The 21,981-nt window shown below is 44.9% G+C and overlaps 1 protein-coding gene across 1 annotated transcript in view; it reads left to right on the top strand.

The window, feature by feature from the left end:
- Positions 1–313: 313 nt before the first annotated feature.
- MRPS28 (mitochondrial ribosomal protein S28) overlaps positions 314–21,981 on the top strand; it is a 108,060-nt gene continuing 86,392 nt past the window's right edge. The window contains 1 exon segment of the mRNA XM_012927814.2: positions 314–553. Coding sequence (XP_012783268.2) covers positions 344–553 — 210 coding nt within the window. The 5' untranslated portion in view covers positions 314–343.

The raw sequence follows: 21,981 nt of genomic DNA, 5'->3' as shown, positions 1-21,981 counted from the left end.
GTGTCCGCGGTTACACGGATCCAGAGTTCCACATGTTTAGGATCCCAAACGGCAAAGTGCTTGTGCTTAACAGGAAGTAATGAACGGAAGAGAAGCCGGACAGTGTGGTGCAGCAGTCGGGGAGACCCTGAGGGTGTGCAGGGGGGGTCCTGAGGCCATCGAGGACGGACAGAAGACAAACACCCAGCTGCCCGGGATCACAGGCGCCTGGACCCCTCGCCGCCGAGCCCGACACCGGGACGGCCGCGCTCGTCAGCCATGCCGGTGGGCGGAGCGCCGAGGGCTCCGCCCCGTGACCCGCACGCTGGCGGAAGGCAGGCCAAGGGTCAGAGGTGAGAGCGTCATGGCGGCGCTGTGTCGGGCCCGCGCCGTGGCTGCCGAAAGCCGTTTCCTGCGAAGCTTTCGCTCCTGCAGACTCTTTCGGGGCGCAGGTACCGAGAGCGGCTCCGACAGCGGCAGTCCTGACTCTACGGAACCTGGGATGCGTCCCGGCGGCTTCGCGAGCGCGTTAGAGCGACACACGGAGCTGCAGCGAAAGGCGGAGCAGCGGCGGGTGAGGCATCGAGCGGGCGTCGCCTTCAGGCCGCGGGAACCTGGGCCGGGGGCGGGGCGGGGCTCCGCGGAGGGGGCGGGGCATGACCAGGTGGAGGCGGGGCTCCGCCGGCGGCCTAGTGGACGCGGTCAAAGTGGGGTGGGATCAAGGGCGGGTCGCGGCCAGGTAGGGGTGGGGTTCTGCCGGCGGCCTGGTAGGCGGGGCCAGGAGGGGGCGGGACTCTGCCGGCGGCCGGAGGGGGCGGGGCGTGACCGGTAGAGGCGGGGCTCCGCCGTTTACCAGGGGGCGGGGTCATCAGGGGCGGGATTCAGCCAGCGTGTGACGGGCGTGGCCCTGTCGGTGGCCTGGTGGGCGGGGGCCAGCTAGGGGCGGGACTTGTGACGAGGGCGGGGCGCGGCCCGGTAGAGGCGGGGCCTCGCCCGCAATGTTTTGGGCATGACCGAGTGGGCGGGGTTGACTCAGGGGCGGGGCCTCGCTGTCTGTTTTGGGCATGACCGAGTGGGCGGGGGTTGACGTAGGGGCGGGGCCTCGTCAGTGATGTGTGGGCGGGCCAGGATGGCCCAGCGTGGCTGCGTGTCTCCATCTTCGCCCTGTGCGGCGTTTACGTGGTGGCCCGGCTCTGTCCACACTGATGTGTAAAGCAGACGGCAGAGCGCCTGGGGCAGAGCGCGGTCCTGCACACACCTCTGCCCCGAGTGCTCAGGGCCAAGGTCTCTCCTGAAAGGCGCGCCCTGTGCTGGCCCGGCTCTGTCCACACTCTGTGTAAATGGAACTCAGATTGGGACGGCAGGGTCGGCTCGGTGCTGTGCACACAGTGCCTCCCGATGACTCAGTTGAGTATAGATGAAAGAATTAACCATCATCACAATCTTTGGCAAGTGTTCTAACCTGTGTTTGCACTTTAAAAAATACAATTTCCGTCATACTCAACCAGTGCATTTCTAAAACAATGATAAAAATTAGTGGATAAGCAAATTGGAAAAAAATAGACCCATAAGCTTGATTTGATAAAATCGGATTCAAGAGATGTGAAAGTGTAAAAACAGACCCAGTTTCTGCATTTAGCTCTTTGAGGATGATAGCGAACGGCACAGAATGGCAGAATCCTGGATTATAGGGTTTTTTAAAGTAATTATTGTGGCTTAAGTTTTCCTGAATTCTAAGGATTAGAAAAAGCCTGGCATATTTTCTGTTTTTTCTGTCACCAAGTTCCATAAATTTAGTGACTTTAAACAATACAGATGTTTGGTGTGGTCTCAGTACTCCAACATCCAGATGTTGACAGAGTTCCTTTCTGCAATGCTGAGGAAGTTCTGTGGTGTTTCCTGTTGCATCTTTTGGGGTGCGCCCCCTTTCCTTGGCTCATAGCCCCCTCCTGCACCTGCCCCAGCTCCTCTGCCTCCTTTTCCTCCTTTTGGAGTTCCTTACCGTCTCATCCGCCCTGTGGTAAGGGCACGTGATCCACTTCTGCTGTAGATGGTAATTTATTCGTGAACTCCAGGACTTGGAATGTCGGTGTTTGGTGAGGAGGCAGCATTGTCATTCCACACACTCCGCCTTGAAGATCCCTTCCTGCTAGTGCCTTGAGGGCAGAGCATAGTAGGGTAGTGAACAGATACAGGACAGCTATTTCTCCAAATATTTACAGAGCAGAGACATTTCCTTGTTTCTCCTCTTCCAACAGTTTTCACCTGCCTGCCCACCTCCCTCCCCACATAATAACCACATTCTAGGCAGCTTCAGAAACTCCCAGAAAACAATTCTCAGTTGCAGAGTTAATTTTAGTAAGAATGACAATCACTGCATCACATGTGTTGGAAGCTCAAAATGTCTCCCATGCTTTGAAAGTGCACATCTTAAGCAGTAATACATGCTTGTTTCCTGAAGGACTTAAGAGTGGCCAGGATTCTCTTTCTAGTAGGTCTAGTAGGTGGAGATAGTGTGTGGTCAGCTGCGCCCGGGGGTCACCTCCTTCCTGTTGACCACTCTTTGACATTTCATTTGATGAAAACAAAGTTCCCTAGGGAAGAGGGTGTCCATCTGGAGACTTGACTTTTTTATTTATTTTTTTGTAATTAAAAGGTAGGGTTACAGAGAGAGAGAGAGAGATCTTCCATTCAGTGGTTCACCCCTTAGATGTCCACAACAGCTTGCGCTGAGCCAGGCTGAAGCCAGGAGCTAAGGCCTTGTTCCAGGTCTTCCACGGGATGCACTTGCCCCCAAGCACCGGGGCCACCCTCTGCTGCTTTCCCAGCTGCATGAGCAGGCAACTGGGTGGGAAGTGGAGCAGGCAGGAACTTTCCCTGGTGTGCCATGACTCCGGCCCCCAGGAGTGTGCTTTGCAAGGTTTCTGAATCATTTCAAGTTACCTGGACCACAGTATGAGTCTTTATTTTTCTTTACATTTATTATTATTATTGTTTTTAATTGAAGGTGAGAGAGAAAGAGGGAGCTCTTTGATCTCCTGGTTTATTCCTCAGGTGCCTACAACAGCGGGCGCTGGACCAGGCCTAGGTCAAGCAGGAACACAGCTGGGTCTCGTGCCTGGCTGCTGACTTCCCCTGCTGCCTCCTAGGATGCCCATTCGCAGGGAGCAGGGTAACGGGATGGGACGGTAACCCCGGGCGCTGTGATGTGCTGTGGTGTGCATTGTTGGCAACTCAAGCAGCTCTGGCCAGTCCCTCTTCACCCCTGCTGATTCTTAATTGATATCGCTGGCTATTGCCTCATGATTACACACACTGGAAGACTTAGCTTCCTAACATTGGGCTGTAGAGCAAGTTGATAATTTTGTTTTCCTCCGGCCTATTGTAAACCTCCAGGAATAAGCAGCTCTCTGCCGTGGCAACAGAAGCCTGTCACCTTTGTATGGCTTTGTAAACGTTCAGTGTCCCGCGTGTGGCTAGCTCTACATCCACCACCTGTGCCTGTGCTGTCTGCTGCGCTTCTGACTCAGCTCTTCCCTAATGATCCTGGGAGAGCAGCTGAAGGAAGTCCAAGTCCTTGGGCCCCCGCAGCCATGTGTGAGACACGGATGAAGCTCCATGCTCCTGGCTTTGGATCAGCTCAGCTCCGGCCGTTGGGGCCATTTGTGTAGTGAACCGATGGATGGAAGATCTTTTTCTGTGTCTCTCCTCTCTGTAAAACTGACTTCCCAAGAAAAATAAATAGATCTTTTTTTTACCTTCTATTTTATTTTTAATTTTATGATACAGTCCCATAGGCTCTGGGATTTCCCTTACTCTCTCCCCAAATTCCCTCCTCTCAGCTGATTCCGCCCATATTATTACAATAGTATAGTTCTTCATAAGCAGTCATAAGTCCATCATTCTGGTATTAAGTGTATGCTGACTTTGCGGGCACAGACACTGACAGAGAGTAGCAGTTTCGTTGGGAGCCCCTCTTTGATTTGGAAGCAGATGCATACTGCATTGTACTTTCACATCTGGACATGATAGTCCCTATTACACAGTTACTGTACATCCCATTAAATGAGAAGCCATAAAACAAAATCAATAACAGGAATGAAGTTTAAAAAGTTCAGAGCACCAATCAGTTAAATAATGTGCTACTGAATAGCCAATGTGTCAATGAAGAAAGTAAATAGATATTTAAAAAAAAAAAGGAGGGTTTGGCAGCGTGGTAGTCTAGCGTGGTGGTTCGTGTCCTGGCTGCCCCACTTCCCATCCAGCTCCCTGCCTGTGACCTGGGAAAGCAGTTGAGGACAGCCCAAAGACTTGGGACCCTGTACCCGCATGGGAGACCTGGAAGAAGCTCCTGGCTCCTGGCTTCAGATTGGCTCAGCTCTGGTCCTTGCGGCCACTTGGGGGGTGAATCATCGGATGGAAGATCTTCCCCTCTGTCTCTCCTCCTCTCTGTATATCTGCCTTAAAACAAAAAAGGGGGGAGAGATTGTTTCTTAATCCCCCTGTGCCCAGTAATATAAGTTTCACATGAGCAGAGAGGTCTCTCACTGTTGTGACCTCCCCAGCGCCTATCCTGACACTTGACCTCTACTGTGCTCTTGGTCGATTTTGGCCAAGTGAGTGAAGGAATAGTGCATGGGATTATGGGAGTGTGACTGAACTTGAGTGACACCTGGCCTGTCATTGCTTTGTGATCTGCCTCCAGATGACTGCTCACAAGCAACTGTAAGCGAGAATAGTACAGTGGTGACAATGTTAAGTTTACCTGTCCAGAATAATAATTGAACAAAAATGATTGCTATAGTAATAAGACAACAAAAAACACCACATTACTTTAATTTTAATGGTTATTGGAAGCTTTTGGTGCTTTTCTAGCTTTTATATTTGTGATAAGGAATAAAAATAGTTTTAAGTATTAATAGGGATTGGAATTTGTAAAGAAAACATCTCGTTGAAAATTTTGGGTTTATTTAAATGAAATGTATCATCGGATTAGAAGATGAAAGAAAAGTTTTTTGTACAGCATATAAAAGTAGTATTTTCTTATTATCGAAAGAAAAGTTAAACTTCACCAAAGGTTATTGTGTGAAATGTAAAAGCTCCTTTTTTGTTTGTTTTCTTGAGGCTGGGGTATATGTTTTTGTTTTGTTTTTTTTTAAAGATTTATTTATTTTACTTGAAAGTCAAAATTATAGTGAGAGGGAGAAACAGAGATCTTCCAACCTCTGGTTCATTCCTCAAATGACCTCAGTGGCCAGGGTGGGCCAGACCAAAGCCAGGCAACTCCAGTGTGGGAGCAGGAGCCCAAGAGCCTCAGAAGCCCTCCGCCGCTCCTTCCCAGAGCACTAACAGTGGGTCAGAAGTAGAGCAGCCAGGATGTGAACCTGTGCCCGCTGGCATACTGGCCCCACAAGCCAAGGACTAACTGGTGCCACCAAGCCGGGTCTGAGAATTTTTTTTTTTTTTAAATAAATGCTTGCCTCCAGAGGTTTATACATGTATACATACATACAAGAATGGACATACATACTTAAAAACAGAAATTGATTCATAGTAAAAATACTGTTTTGAACTAGGTTACTGTTTCAAAGAAGCACTCGCTCGGTTCAGAAGTCTTGTTTTCACTTTCAGTTGTTCTCCATTCACCAGCCGTATTTCCTTGGAAAGTTACTCGGCACCCGTGGGCCTTCTTTTCTTCTTTTTTAATTAGAAGGAAACAATGTTGTGAGTTGTATCATTCATTGTGAGATTAAATGAAATTATTACTCAAAGCATTTAGCACAAGGCCTTATACTTAATATGCACTTAGCAATTTTTCAGTTACTACAGCTGAAAATTGGGATGTTCATGTAAAAATAACAGTATTTTTGGTGTCAGTACGTATATTTAATGTGTACACTTTGTTAGGAAAATATTTGCTTTTTCAGTCAATGGAATTAGCAGAATTTAATAAAGGCCATCATGTTATGTGACATTTCATTTATAAAATATAATTTTTTTGAAGATTTGAAAATTTTTGAATTTTTTTCCCTAAACATAGGGGATCCTGGTGCTTGCAAGGTGACAAGGATTTAACCACTGAGCCACTGTGCTGAGCTCCATAGTGCATACTTTGTACAGAGGACCTAGTAAGTGTTCTCTAATTTTTTTTCTTGTTTTTAGAAAAAAAAAAAAAAAACCCTTTCTTCCTCCATTAATTATTTTAAAAAGCCTGAATCTCGGGCCTGGTGCAGTAGCCTAGTGGCTAAAGTCCTTACCTTGCACGCACCAGAATTTCATATGGGCGCTGGTTCATGTCCCAGCCACCCCACTTCCCATCCAGCTCCCTGCTTGTGGCCTGGAAAACAGTATGGTCTGAAGCCTTGGGACCCTGCACCCATATGGAAGATTTAGAAGAAGCTCCTGGCTTCTGATAAGCTCAGCTCAGGCTGTTGTGTCCACTTAGGAAGTGAATCGGGAGGGAGGAATTTCCTCTCTGTATATTTGACTTTCCAAATAAAACAAATCTTTAAAAAAAATAAGAACCCCCCCCCAAAGAAAATGTTCTGCACCTTAAATGTCGACAAATATCTTGTCAGAGTTACAAGCCAGTCTAGATTATCCCAAAATCTGCCAAGATCAACAAAATTATACTTCAACACAACAAATGGCTAAATACTGAAATGAAATAGACACGAGACAGCTGAATGGTACCTTATAGCCATTTTAAGGTATATAGCAGCTGGTCCGGTCCTGTATATAAACTAAAATTGAAATGTCAATGAGCTAATCAGAGGTTGTGGTTAGGACTTGCTTTTTTTTTTTTATTTTAACATACTGGTTACTCAAAACCATATCAATTCCATAATATTGCAAATTGCTGTTGATGTTATATTGGGACTCTTAATTGACTGTGATGATATTATACCAGCTCTAACTTCGGACCAGAAATGGTCTCCCCAAGAAACTGTTCAACCCATCTGGACAATAAGTAGCTGGACTCCATGCTTGGTATATGTTTGCAAGGAAAGAATCTTGATTGAATTTGAACTGTAATACTGCATCAAGGTGGAGGAATCCACCAGGGGGGAGGGGCGCGGGGAGGGGTTGGGGGATTCCCAGAGCCTATAAAACTGTCACATAATGCAAAATAATTAATAAAAAATATATATATACATAAAAAAAAGAATCTAGTACTTAGCCAGCTGGGAGATGTGCTGGCCACAAGGTGGCAATAGTTGAGCAAAGAATTGTTGGTTCTGCTTTACTAAAGTAACTACTGTTTCTTAACGATAGAGGGCAGCATTTCAACGAATTGAAGAAATGGTTTTCAGGGAATTTGGGAGAGTCCCCAAACAGTGTATGTACTGTTTGTATTTATTTACTTGTACTATTGATATTGTAGAACAGTTTATATAATTTAACCTCATTTTAGTCATGTATTAGATGGAGTTAATGATAATATTTTTCATATTGCTTTTTAAAGAGCATTTCTCAGTTTTGGTTTGTTTTTGTATTTCAGAATACTGATATTATAGGAGATACAGTATTTAAGTTATGTATTCAACTCTTTCAGAATATGGAAAAAATCCTAAAATACAGGCTATTTAATGAAACTATTTCAGTGTAAAAGCGAAAAATTCTTTTATTTTTCAGTAGTTTTATTTTTTCAGTATTTTTCATGACTTTCATGAAATTTCAGTTCATGGAATTCATGTGAAAATAAATGTATGTACTTTTTCTTACCCATATATTTTCTCATCATTTTTTTGGTGGCAACTTCATACACAAAGATTACATCAGTGTTATAAAAACATTTCATAGGTAAAGAAATACTGTAAAATATTTGAGTTTTTATATTATGAAATTCTAGAGTTATCTCTGAGTTAGTAATAAAGCACTTGTTTTCAAAGTGGAATCTAACATTTTCAAAATGTGTTTACATGTCAAGTAAATATAAAAACCGTGAAAAAAAGAGTGTATGGGAGAGAATTTTCTGAGTAAAGATGGTTGAAATCAGTGTGTATGATGTACTTGATAAATGGTATTGCACATTTCCTGAAAGCAAAGCCGTGCTGTTATCCATGTATTTTGTTTTGTGGGTGGTCGTGTGAGTGGATTGTGGCAGTCCAGGCATCCCACCTCAGCTCAGGCTTCACTCATCATAGTTCTTTTTAATTCCATGAGCTCAGAAATCTTAATTCCTTCTTTTGCTGTTTTTAAGCTTTGCTTTACTTAGCTTTTTTCTTTTATGATTATTTTGAATTTTTCTCTTTTAATTACATTGATTTTTGTGGCCCATGATGGCCTTTTAAGTTTTGTTTTTATCTGTTGGCATTAGATGACAGGAAATAAAGGAAACTAACCACAGTTGAGCAGAGCCTCATTTGAGGGATTTGGGAAACAAACTAAATAGCTTTAATTCATCTGGGATTGGTCTCCTTCTTTTTTTTTTTTTTTCAAGCTCTGGGGACGCCACTGTTGGCAGCGCCCAGGCAGTGAGTCAGTCCTGGCACACTGAGTTATCCGTCCAGGAGCCAGCAATTCAAGAAACTGTCTGACCTCTGGCCAGCTACCCAACCTAAGGCAGTTGGCTGTTCCTGTGGGAGTCAGTGTTCATTGACAACTGAAGGCTCCTGAAGCAGAGTTTTATCATAAAGAAGGCAAACCTGTGGCGCCGCAGGTTAAGTTGTCGTCTGCAGCATGGTGCCCCAGTTCATGTCCCACCTGCTCCATTTCTGATCTAGCTCCATGACAGCGTGCCTGGGAGAGCAGCACAGGATGGGCCCTGCACCTGCATGGGACAGCCATAAGATGTCCCTTGCTCCTGGCTTCAGCCTAGTCCACTCCCTGCCGTGGCAGCCTTTGTGGACTGAGCCAGCACATGGAACATTTCTGATTCTGCTTTTCCCTTTCAGTAATTCTGCCTTTCAAATGCAATAAACTTACATTTCCATAAAAACTCACACGCAGATGTTTGTAACAACATTATTTGTCGAAGCTGCAATCTAGAAGTAGCCCTGGTATCCTTCAGCTGATGTGTGGCTAAACAAGCTGTGGTGATCCTAACTGTAGATCACTACATAGCAGTAAAAAGGAATAAGAAGTGATTGCTTGAAACAATCTGAATGACTCTCAAGTTGTGCTGAGTTGGGTGTGGGGTGGAGCCGCTCCCAAAGGGTTTGCTTACTGTGGAAGTCCATTTACATGATATTCTCCAGGGAAAAGAATTGCAGGGCTGGAGAGTAGAATCGTGTTTGCTAAGGCACAGTTAGGGACAGAGGAGGTAGGTAAGGAGCTAGGGAGTTCTATGAGGTAACACAAGGGATCCTTGTGGCAGGTGAGCTATTCTGTATCTTTACTGTACTGATGGATAGAGGAACCTGTATAAATGACAAAATCACATAGGACTGCACGTGTACACATGAATGATATATGTAAAACTGGTAAAATCTGAGTAAGATTTGTATTCGTGTCAGTTTCCTATTGGTGATACTGTGCTGTGGTTTTAGAAGATGTTAACTGTTGAGGACTGGGTAAGACACTATGTTACTTTTCACAGTTGTGTGTGAGCCTTCAGTTATCTCAAAATTTAAAAAGTTTATGAAAGAGAAAGAATTCTCATTCATATTTGTTGGCTCTCCAGATGCATGCAACAGCCAGGCCTGGGCTGGGTCAAAGTTGGGATCATGGAACTCAATCCAGGTCTCCTACATGGGTGCAGTAATTCAGCAGGAGCCATCCACCTGCTGCCTCCTTGTGTCTGCGTTGGCTTCAAATGGAACTTGGAGCCAAGTCAGGATTTTTACCCAGGCTCTCTGAAATGGGATGTGGGCAATTTCACCCGAGTCTTAACTGCTAGGCCAAATACCCAATTAAAATTTTTTAATTTGTTTTTTAAAATATCGTTATAAAGGTGGGCCCGGCGGCGTGGCCTAGTGGCTAAAGTCCTCGCCTTGAACGCACCGGGATCCCATATGGCCGCCGGTTCTAATCCCGGCAGCTCCACTTCCCATCCAGCTCCCTGCTTGTGACCTGGGAAAGCAGTTGAGGACGGCCCAATGCATTGGGACCCTTCACCCACGTGGGAGACCCAGAAGAGGTTCCAGGTTCCCGGCTTAGGATCGGCGTGCACTGGCCCGGTGCGGCTCACTTGGGGAGTGAATCATCGGACGGGAGATCTTCCTCTCTGTCTCTCCTCCTCTGTGTATATCTGGCTGTAATAAAATGAATAAATCTTTAAAAACAAATATCATTATAAAGGTATGACTGATGAATTTCATAAACAAAAACCTATTACCCATTATTTCCTGTAAAGTTATTATTTTTTTTAGTTCAAAGCAATGCTGGGCCTGCTGCCTTAATACTGAAAAAGAAATGTAAGTTCATGGATGGTGGTTTTGGTACAGTCGTTGTGAGTAGGTAAGGCAAATGCATATTCAGAGTAAGTCTGTTCCAATACTAATGTTAACTGCTCTGTTTTCTATAATGAATGATGCACCATAATCAGTCTGCTATACTGGGAGCTTAGTGTTGGTCCTTGCTGTTTACGTTGGTTATTTAGCAGGGACAGCAGATCAATCCAGTGAGTAAAAGTCAGTGTTCCAGAAATAATACATAATCTGCATGCAATAAAAACAAGAGGCTTGGTAAGCTTTCTAGGTGGCCAGTGGTCTGTTACCACTAAGACAGGAGCACATTTCTGCTGCAGTGGTCATTTTGCTCTTGAACTCATTTGAGAGGGGCAAAAGTGGCTGGAGGACATTGGTCTGACATCCATGCGACGGACTACCTTGGCCTCGTGTTTAGTGGGTTCTCCACTGAGAAGGTCGTTCATGGAAGCCTCATTGGTGTTCTTCCCCTGTGGATATTTCGAGAAGTCTGCTCCCATAGCTTTCCCCTAAACCTTCATGTCCTGTTTTCAGATTGTGTTCTTTCTAAAATCTGACCCATCCAACAGAATCATTAGCTGCTTTCTGCAGTCGGCATAGGCAAGCTCTGCAGGCAGAATAATCAGCAGGTACATTGCTTAGGCTTCTCCCTTTCCCTGTATTGCTGTACTTTGGCACTATCCTACTGCTGCACTGTAGGTCATCCACAGAGAGCTGGCAAAGTTTCCATTCTCTAACACTTCCAGCTCAAGTGTCGGGTGGTACAGTAGTCCAACAAGTAGAATGGTTTACCTGGGAGCCTGAAGCCGTTGTAGAGTGGTGTCTTGCTGTAACAACCACTCAAAATATAATTTGGGGAGTTATTTGGTCAAAGGGTTGGAGAAGCAGGTCCTAATAATGGTTTTGTTGCTTTTAAGATTAAAAAAGAACCGCTATGATTTCTGCTTCTTTCCTAGGGATGAGAAAAGGTATCTCTCTTAACCTGTCCTGGATCTCTGGCCTCTAGAAATTTCCCCTCAGTGGGATTTCCTTCCCTTTCTCCGACATGCCGTGTCTTACTGTGTGTCGTGTGTCTAGAGTAGTTGCTACTTCTTAATCTCAGATCCAGTCAGCATTTGTAATGGGCCAGCTTGCTGTCACGTGGAATGACAGTCAGAATCCATATAGATTATAGTAACAATATAGAGCTGGAGAACTGATATAACCTGAGGTGTGCATTCTTTACTAGCAGATCTAGAAAAAGAAAGCATTTGTCACATCAATATTTGCAGACCAGATGCTAGGGGAAATTTGATTTGTTCCAACCATGAGGCCACATCTGGAGCAACAGCTGCAATTGGAGTTACCACCTGATTAAGTTTATGACAATAAATTGTTCCGGAAGCCTCATCTGTTTTCTACAGGACTAAGTATGCAAGTTGAATGGGGATGTGGTAGGAATCATCACACTTAGATCTTCCGAGTCCTTCCTTTTCTTTTTTTTTTTTTTTAATTAATTAATTAATTTATTTTTGTTGGAAAGGCAGATATACAGAGAGGAGGAAAGAGAGGAAAATATTCTGTCCACTGATTCACTCCCCAGGCAGTCGCAACGGCCGGAGCTGAGCTTATCTGAAGCCAGGAGCCAGGAGCTCTTCCAGGTCTCCCACGCAGGTGCAGGGTTCCAAGACTTTGGGCCGTCCTCTCCTGCCTTCCCAGGCCACAAGCAGGGAGCTTGATGGGAAGCTGAACCACTGGGATTAGAACTGGTGTCTATATGGGATCCTGGCATGTTTAAGGCAAGGACTTTAGTCACTAGGCCACCATGCTGGGCCCCCGAGTCCTTCTGTGATGAAGTGCTAATTGCTGCAGCCCTCCAAGAATACACCATTGATCTGTTTGGTAGGTAGGGAATATTCTGTTTTCCACTCGTCCTTTCTTGCCTTTAGTAGCTTTCACTTTAAATCAGGAAGCGGGCCCAGCGGCGTGGCCTAGTGGCTAAAGTCCTCGCCTTGAACGCACCGGGATCCCATATGGGCACCGGTTCTAATCCCAGCGGCTCCACTTCCCATCCAGCTCCCTGCTTGTGACCTGGGAAAGCAGTTGAGGACGGCCCAATGCATTGGGACCCTGCACTTGCATGGGAGACCTGGAGGAGGGTCCAGGTTCCCGGCTTCGGGTCGGCGCAGCACCGGCCGTTGCGGCTCACTTGGGGAGTGAATCATTGGACGGAAGATCTTCCTCTCTGTTTCTGACTTTGTAACAAAATAAATAAATCTTTAAAAAAAAAAAAAAAAGATCAGGAAGCCAGTGTGGCGTTGCTGCAAGTTACTGAGTATGCTTAGTCCAGTTGGACACTTGGAGCTGGGACAAGAGCCACAGTGGGTTCATGGCATGGACCCAGGCTGCTTCCCCACTAATCACCTGGCTTCCTTCAGCCGTGTTCTGACTGCAATGTGTTTGATCTGTAAGAATTAGTGTCTGTTTAGGGAAGTAATGGAAAATTGGAAGCATTTGTCCCACCCACCTTCTCCCATTCCATGACCCTCCTCACCCTGTTGAGTGGTCTTCATAGGCCTGCATTTCTTGTCAACTGTGTAAGCCTCAAAAATAAAATAAAAATTTTTAAAAAGAATTAATAAAAAAGAAATAAAAAAAGAAACAAAAGATCTAAGTGTGATGATTCCTACCACATCCCCATTCAATTAATGTCTGTTTAGATCATTTCTGGAAGATCTGATTATTTTTCTTCCTCTCTGGATAGTCTATCTGGTAAATAACCATAGCTTCCTTGGAAAAACTAGGAGGAAAGTTGGTGGTAAACATTTTCATTGTATGGCAGGACTCTTTCTCAAGGGGACATGACCTCCTCTTCATTCAAGAGCCTGAAAATTCAGGGCTCGGTTGAGGGGCCATGACACTCATTTGTGGTGGTTTAAGTCAGACTAACGTTTGCTAGAATTGGAGAGGTCGTGTCCAGGGACACCACAGTCAACCAGCCGAGTTCTGTCAGACTGTTGTGATTATAGCGTAGGATCTGCTGCATTATGGTCAATGTGCTTGTCACATGAGTGCTGATTTGGTTCTTTCCATGTCAGGATCTCCTCATTAAATTCATGGAACCTCTTGTAGCAGTAATTCCCACTACAGTCCTGACCTACAGATCCTTCTGGGAGCATATGAGGTGAACAGGTCATAAGTAAAATTAAATCCACCCCAGCATTCCATTTTCGCCAGACCTTTGGGATACCTTCCTCTGTGATGTATTAAAGAAATTCTGATAGTTTAACTTCATTTAGAGTAGTCATCTTCAGGGTAGGCTGTATTCAGCCACAGCACTGGTTTCGTGGCACAGTGAATTGAACTGCCTCCCACAAGGCTGCCATCCCATATGGGCACCTGTGTGAGTCCCAGGTGTTCCGCTTGTGATTCAGCTTCCCGCTAGAACACCTGGAAAAGTAACGGAGGATGACCCAGATGTTTGGATCCTTCCCCTTTTGAGGAACCAAGGAGGTCCGGGCTTTGCCGTAGCCCAACCCTGGCTGTTGCAACCATTTCCCTTTGCTGTTGGCAGTGAGGCAGCAGCGGAGGAACACTTTGTTCCCCACACTCCCTTCTCTCTATAACTTTGCTTTTAAATAAGTAAATAGTAAGTAAGTAAATTAAATAATTTCTTCTTTAAAAAAAATTTGGCCCAAGGCCATATTATTTTTCTCTCACCATGATCCAATACATTTCACATGTCCCCCACAAATGTGCCGTTTCTATTGATACAAATTGACAAAATAATGCAGGTTTTTTTTTTTTAATGTTAATTCTGCTTTCTGTGGACCCCTGAGGATCTGCCAAGGTTTGAGCTTGGTTATAGGTCTAAAACAATGATATCCAGTAGAAATTTCTGAAACATTAGAAATTCCCTATAATATGTTATCTATTTGTAGCTGTTGAACAAATTGATTTTAGAGTTCCTTTATTCAGCTTACAATTAACTAGAGTCAAATAACTCTGTGTGTCTGTCTAGTGAACCCCATGTTGAACATTGCCGATGTGGGAGCAGTGAGAAGTGGCGGAGAAGGGCGCTTTGCGGCCAGCGGTAGCTCTGTCTCACCACATCAGGGCAGAGCTTTGCACATCCTTCAGGTTGGGAGGGCAGGACTGCCTTCACTGGCAGCGAATACTCAGCAGAGAAATAACAGCATCTTTAGCATCTACCTGTGTGATCCAGTTTCCGGGACCTGCTGGTTTTCTAACCTGTAATCTAACATTAGAGAACCTGCTTACTGTTTTTTTGGAGTTTTTTGTTTTGTTTTGTTTGTTTGGTTGGTTTGGTCTTGGTTTTGGTGAAAGATCAAGTGAGAACCTGCAAAATCAGGAACTCAGTTTGCATTGTCATTCAGCCATTTATAGGATTAGACTTTGGATTTGTTAGAAATCTTAGACCTGTGACTAAAGGGTATGATATCAGGGTTTCTGCGAGGACTGCCCTAGACTCTCTGTGCCCTTCAGCTGGCAACTTAAACCCTGTGCGTATTTTCCAGCGCAGTTAACAAACAACCAGCATTTCTATGCTTCTGTACTTTTTGACCTAATTGATTTGGGGCCAAAAGTACTCCTTAGCACAAAGGCTTGTCTTCTATAAGCACTTTGACTACATATTTCTCCAGGTGTTTGCCACTGTACCCCATGGGCTGTCAGTGCCCCGTGCCCCTGCAAATGGGATCATTAATGCCTTTAAATTGAATCAGTTCTGAGAGCCAACCTCATGTAACCCTAGATTAATTCAGCCGCTCATCTTAAGGTTCCTTTGTGAAACTATTTTGGTAATCTCATCTTGTATTCACAGCTCTGCTCTAGGGACTTTTTTTTTTTTTTCAAGTGTCTATTTATGAACCAGTTCCTGTCCTGGACATTTTTTCCAGGTGTTATTTATTTGCATTGTCCTGGGCTTTTATTGTGCAGGGTTAGAATAAGAAGTAGAAGTAGGTAGCACTAGCGTTTTTAGATCTTTGAAAGCACTTTTTGCAGAATTTTAAATAATACACCTCTCACACAATTTTTTGAATAATGTGTTTGTTAGATATTAGAATGTGGGTAGTGTGCGAGAGAATGAGAGCGCTTCAGTCATTGGTTTACTCCTCACTTGCGTGTCATAGTTGAGGCTGGGTCAGCTGGCACCGAACACTGGAAACTCAGTGCCAGGTGCGTGGAACACATCTGCTGACTTGAACCACTGTCACCCTTTCCCGGGGCATGCATTAGCAGGAAACCGGTGTCAGAGGCTGCAGGCACGAGTTGCACCCAGGTTCTTTGATTTGGGATACTGGCACCCTAATTGGCATCTCAATTGCTAGGTAGGACACACCCCATGCTTTTCATATTCAGCCTGTTGCTGTGATATGTTGCATTGATTTTCGTAAATCCCACTAGTTTTATTTTTATAAACATACATTTTATATGTTGTTTTACTTCGTGTCTTCATGTGCTTTTGATATTAGTGTGAGACTGGCTTTTTATAAAGAGTTAAAAGAATTCCCTCTGTTTCTATCTTGTAGATTGTAGATAATTCGTGTTATTTCTCCTGTTTAAGTTTTGTAGAATTCAATGAATTCATCTGGACTTGGTGATCTCTGTTTTGGAAGGATATTGGCTGGTCATTGAATTTATTTACATATAGGAGCCCTTTCAAGTAGTCTATTTCTTGTGAGTTTTGGCCATTTGTATCTTTGAAAGAGTGAGTCTCTTTCATAGATTATCAAATTTGTAAACACATGACTCCTACTAATATTTGTTATGCTTAAATTAAAATATATTTTTTTTCATTTTATTTGACATGTAGTGTTAGATAGAAATATCTATACCAGCATCCCATATGAGGCTGGTTCAAGACTCAGCTGTTCCGCTTCTGATCCAGATCCCTCCTAATATGCCTGGAATGGCTTGGGCCTCTGGACCCAAGTGGGAGACTCGGATGAACCTGCTGGCTGCAGTCTGGCCAGCCCTGGCCATCACAGCTATTTCAACCAACCAAGGTAGATCTTTCCTTCACCCAGTCTTTTAAACAAGCAAACAAATAAATAAATCTTTACAAAAAATTAGGCACAAATACTAAATACTAATAGAACAAATACTAAAGTAGAATACCTACAACAATATGCCATAATAGGCAATGAGGATATTCTAGCTCTCAAAATACCGTATGATACTCATCTTTCTTATTGTCCATGAGTAACTGAAACCAGGGAAAGCAAAGCTGCATGTAAGGAAGGGCTGCTATAAGGAGGATATATTACTACAGATCATATAGACATTAAAGGGGGCCCAGCTCTATAGCCTAGTGGCCAAAATCCTCGCCTTGCATGTATATATGGCACCAATTCCTATCCAGACTGCTCCACTTCCCTTCCACCTCCCTGCTGTGGCCTGGGAAGGCAGTGAAGAACTGCCTTGGTACCCTGCACCCACATGGGAGACCTGAAAGAAGCTCTTGGCTCCTGGCTTCCGATTGGCTTAGCTCTGGCCGTTGCAGCCACTTGGGGAGTGAACCTGTGGATGGAAGATCTTTCTCTCTGTCTCTCCTTCTCTCTTTAGAGCTGACATTCCAATAAAAATAATGAATACATCTTTTTTTTTAAAAGGCTATCAAAGGGGGTGGACATTTGGTTTAGTGCCTAAGACACTGATTGGAACATTTGCATCCCAGATCAGAGTGCCTCATTTAAATCACGGCTCCTGGGCCCGGCATCGTGGCCTAATGGCTAAAGTCCTCGCCTTGAATGCACCGGGATCCCATATGGCTGCCGGTTCTAATCCTGGCAGCTCCACTTCCCATCCAGCTCCCTGCTTGTTGCCTGGGAAAGCAGTCGAGGACGGCCCATTGCATTGGGACCCTGCACCCGTGTGGGAGACCCGGAAAGAAGTTCCTGGCTCCTGGCTTCAGGTCGGCACAGCACCGGCTGTTGCGGTCACTTGGGGAGTGAATCATTGGACGGAAGATCTTCCTCTCTGTCTCTCCTCCTCTCTGTACATCTGACTTTGTAATAAAAATAATAAAAAAAAAAACCCACAAAAAACAAATCACAGCTCCTCAGTCCTGATCAGCTTTCCCCTAACGCACACACTGGCAGGGAGCGGAATGGCTCAAATACTTGGGTCCCTGTCACACATACAGGTGGCCTGGATTGAGTTCCAATGTTATTGGCTTAGGTTTGGCCCAGCCACAGCTGTTGTAGGCATTTGGGAAGTGAATTAGTAGATCAAAGAGCTATTTCTGTCTCACTCTGTCAAATAAAATAAAAAAATTTTTTTTAAATTTAAGTGTAATAGAATTACAAATTTGATAACCTATGAAAGGGACTCACTCTTTTAAAGATACAAATGGCCAAAACTCACAAGAAATAGACTATTCATTGAATTCTACAAAACTTAAACAGGAGAAATAACACGAATTCTCTACAGTCTGCTTTACAAGATAGAAACAGGGAGAATTCTTTTAACTCTTTCTAAAAAGCCAGTTTCACACTTCCTTTAGATCTCCCAAGTGGGTGGCAAGGGCAGAAACAGTTGGGCCATCTCCTGCTTTTCCCAAGCCATTAGCAATGATCTGAATTGGGGGTGGAACAACTGGGACACAACCTGGCACCTATAGGGGATACCAGTGCTGCAGGTGGCAGTTTCATGTGTTATGCTACAATGCTAGCCCTCTTTCTTTTGAAGGATAATTTCTTGGGGTAGGGATGGATCTCTGGTCTAATGGTTATTATGCCCATATTCACACTGGAGTTCCTGAGTTCAAATCGTAACTGTATCTTCTGACTCCTGACTCCAGCTTCCCAGCAGTGCAGATCCTGGGAAACAGTGGTGATGGTTCACCTAAGTGCGTTCCCGCTGCCCGTGCAGGAGCCCTTGATTGAATTCCCAGCTACAAGCATTAGCCTTCATCCAGTCTTGAGTGTGGTTAGTGAACATTTAGTTGGTGAACCAGCAGGTGGTAGCTCTGTCTGTCTCTATCTCTGTATGTGAAATAAATAACTAAAATTCAAAAAAGAATTTCTCCAGGTACACAATTTTACTTTGCTGAGTTCCTCCATTTACCCTAATGTTTACTAGCTAGCTATTTCACTACCTTCTTGCTCGCCTGGTTTCTGAGGCAGATTGAATACAGTTTTTGTCTTTGCTCTTCTATAGGGAAGATGCCTGCCCCACCCCACCTTTGGCTTCTGCCATGTTTTTTCTTCCATCTTTTGTTTCTCTGGTTTGAAAATAATAAACCCAGGTGTGGGTTTTTTCCATGTATTTATCTACTTTGTGTTCTGTGAGCTTCCTGGGTTTGTGATGAGATGCTTGTCACCCGGGGAAAGTTTTCAGTAATTACTGTTTTAAATATTCTTTTTGTTTTTCTCATTTTCCTCTTTTTGCAACTCTTGTACATACCACTCTTCACCTTTCTTTGATTGTCTCAAATTTCTTGGATATTCTGTCCCCTCCATCCCCTTTTTTTCTTTACTTTTCAGTCTTGGCAATTGCTATAGAGCTTTCTTCCAGGTCAGAGATTCTTTCTTTAGCTGTGTCCAGTACACTGTAAATCTGTTAAAGGTATTCTTCACTTCTGTTATAGTCATTTTATATATATATATACATATATATATATTTATTGATTGCATTGCAATATGTGACACAGTTTTATAGGCACTGGGATTCCCCTCACCCCTCCCCAAATCCCCCAACCCCACCCCCCATGGTGGATTCCTCCACTCTGTTGCATTACCACAGTTCAAATTCAGTTGAGATTCTTTCATTGGAAGCATCTACCAGGCACAAAGTCCAGCATCTTATTGTCCAGATAAGTTCACCAGTTTCTTGGGGAGACCATCTCTGGTCTGAAGGTAGAGCTGGTAGAGTGGTTTTGATATTTCAACAGATCTGAATTGCTGCCCCTCTCACCACTCCAAGCACAATGCGGTCGTTGGAGAATCCACTGATTGACACAGTCCATCATAGAGTCTCCGTTTGCCCAGCATTTTCATTGCCAACATATAGCTGAGGTGGTTGATTGACTTGTTCTGTCCTCTGTCATTTGATGGTTAGCATTCTGAGTCCAAAAGCTCTATTGGGGGGGTCCCCAAAGAAACTTTCTCTGAGGTGTTCCCAGACCAGATTCTTGTATGTACTGGCAAGAACCAGGCCCTGCACAGTCCATCGCCCCGATCAGCTGGTGGTTGCAGTTGCTGGGTTGGTTCTGTTTTCAGCCCTGTCTTCCACTGGAACGAATGAGTGTTTGCAGTCCAGCCTGGTTCTACCCAGCACATACTCGGCCCTCGCTTAAGCCAGTGGGGGCTGCAGCCCAGCCGGAGCGACCCATAATAACCCCATCAGGCCCGCCCCCTGCCCTGGTTTGCCAGTATGTGTGGCAGACTAGTCCAGTCTGTCCCACATCCCCTTCTGCTCTCACACATGTCAATGGGCATGAGAACCATGTCCCATCTAACCAGCTCAACTGTCCAGCCTTCACGGATGTTGTTGGGTGTCTCTGTCTAGCCACCCCAGCCCCTGCCCTAGTTTTCATGCCCTCCCATAGGGGGTGGTAACCTAAGAGAGAGGAGCCCACTATTTCCCTCCCAGGTCACTCCCACTTCCGGATTATGCACTCTCCAGGTGGTTCTGTGGTTTAACTTGACAGAACTAGCCCCCAGTGCCAGCTTCTGCCAGCTGATGCTGTGGCTAAGCCCCAACAACCCTCACCCATTCTAATTGTAGATAGCACCAGTAGGAATATTCAGCCCAGCCTGGTTCTTCCCTGATCTGGTCCACATGAGGCGCACAGGTGCCGTAGCCCTGCTTAGTCAGGTCTACCCCCATCCCTGCTCATGCTCTCCAGTGGGAGCAGCTGTTCAGCAAGGGAACTACCCCTTATTCCCCTGCCAGTTCTTCCCCCTCCCTTCCTGTTTCTCATGTGTGCTGGTTGGGTGCTGCAGTCACATCTGGCACAGGCAACCTCACTTTGGCATTCCGTATTGTGTACTGCTTTTGTCGCGACCAAACCTGGCTCCACTCACACTCTGTTCCGGTGTTCGGATTTGCCAGTGGGTGACGTGAACTGATTCAGCCTGGTCTGCCCCCGACCCTTGCCAAATGTATGCCAGTGGGACATTTTCCTATAGTCATCTTTTAAATCTCTAGTATTTCTTCCTTCAGTCTTTCCTAGAATTTCCATCTTTCTGCTTACATTGATTACCTGTTCTAGACTTTCTACTTTATTCATGAAAATTGTTAGTGTCTTAACTGTGATTATTTCAGATTTCTGAATGAATAATTCCAGCATCCTTGCCACATCTGAATCTCATTTGATACTTGCTCTTTCTCCAAACTTTTCTGTCCTTTAAATATGTTTTCTCACTTTTTCCTGCTTGCTGGACATGATGTAGAGGGTAAAATGAACTGTAGTACCTGTGTCTCACATTAACATAGAATGGGAAAGTTTTCTCCAGTGCTGTGCAGAGGTTTCAGTATTTAGGGCCGGCACCTGTGCTGTAAATGTGACCGTGCTTCGGGCCTGGCGGCGTGGCCTAGTGGCTAAAGTCCTCGCCTTGAACACGCTGGGATCCCATATGGGCCGCCGGTTCTAATCCTGGCAGCTTCACTTCCCATCCAGCTCCCTGCTTGTGGCCTGGGAAAGCAGTTGAGGACGGCCCAAAGCTCTGGGACCCTGCACCCTTGTGGGAGACCCGGAGGAGGCTCTGGGCTCCTGGCTTTGGATCAGCGCTCACCGGCCGTAGCAGTCACTTGGGGAGTAATCATCGGGCAGAAGATCTTCCTCTCTGTCTCTCCTCTCTATATATCTGACTTTGTAATAAAAATAAATAAATCTTAAAAAAAAAAAAAAGTGACCGTGCTTCCTAACGTTTTCTTTATTTTTGTGGAACAGGATAGCTATAGCCAACAAGAGGTAAGTTTTTCCCTCCTTCAGCTCCATCGGGCTCTGATAAAAGCCCAGACCTTGTTGAACAGAGCAGAATGCTCCAATGTGTTTCAGGATGGTTTCTCTTCCCCTCCGCCTGCCTGAAGCATAAGGGGATTTTTCTCCTGTATTCCCACTGGGAAAACAAGGTTGAATTCCAGCAGATAAAGCTCACAGAAGCCTGGGAGCCCCTAGTGACTGGGTTCCCTCAGAAGTTTTGACTGTCAACCTTGTCTTCCGTTCCGCCTCCAGCAGTTCATGAATTATGATACAGGTTCCCTACCTTGACCCTGTTTCGTGGGGATCTGTGCCTGGGAGTGTCTGCTGTGATCACAAGTTTTTGCTATTTGCCCGTTTCTTTAAATTTCTTTGAATTTGAAGGCAGAATTTGCCCTGGCTCTCACATGGATGTAAGTAGAATTGTTGAGTCCTCAGTTTATTCATCTTTTTATTTCTCTTATGGAACGAGTGACAGTTTTCATGTTCTTGTATTCTGGCCTGGATGCCAGGAGCCAACACATAGCTTTCCATCGTTATACTGTAAGACCTTCATTTCTGCTTCCCTTTACTTGTAGATGTGTCATAATGTGTATATCATCATAACTTAGGAGGATTTCTTCAAGTTCTCACACTACCGAGATTTTTCCTTAGTCACACTTTTCTCAGCCAGTCTGCCAGCTATTCCCTGACATCCTAGAA

Source organism: Ochotona princeps, chromosome 9 (assembly GCF_030435755.1).
Source record: "Ochotona princeps isolate mOchPri1 chromosome 9, mOchPri1.hap1, whole genome shotgun sequence".
NCBI classification, from domain to species: Eukaryota; Metazoa; Chordata; class Mammalia; order Lagomorpha; family Ochotonidae; genus Ochotona; species Ochotona princeps.
The sequence above is the reverse complement of the archived record's forward strand: the minus strand, read 5'-3'. Positions and strand labels throughout refer to the sequence as shown.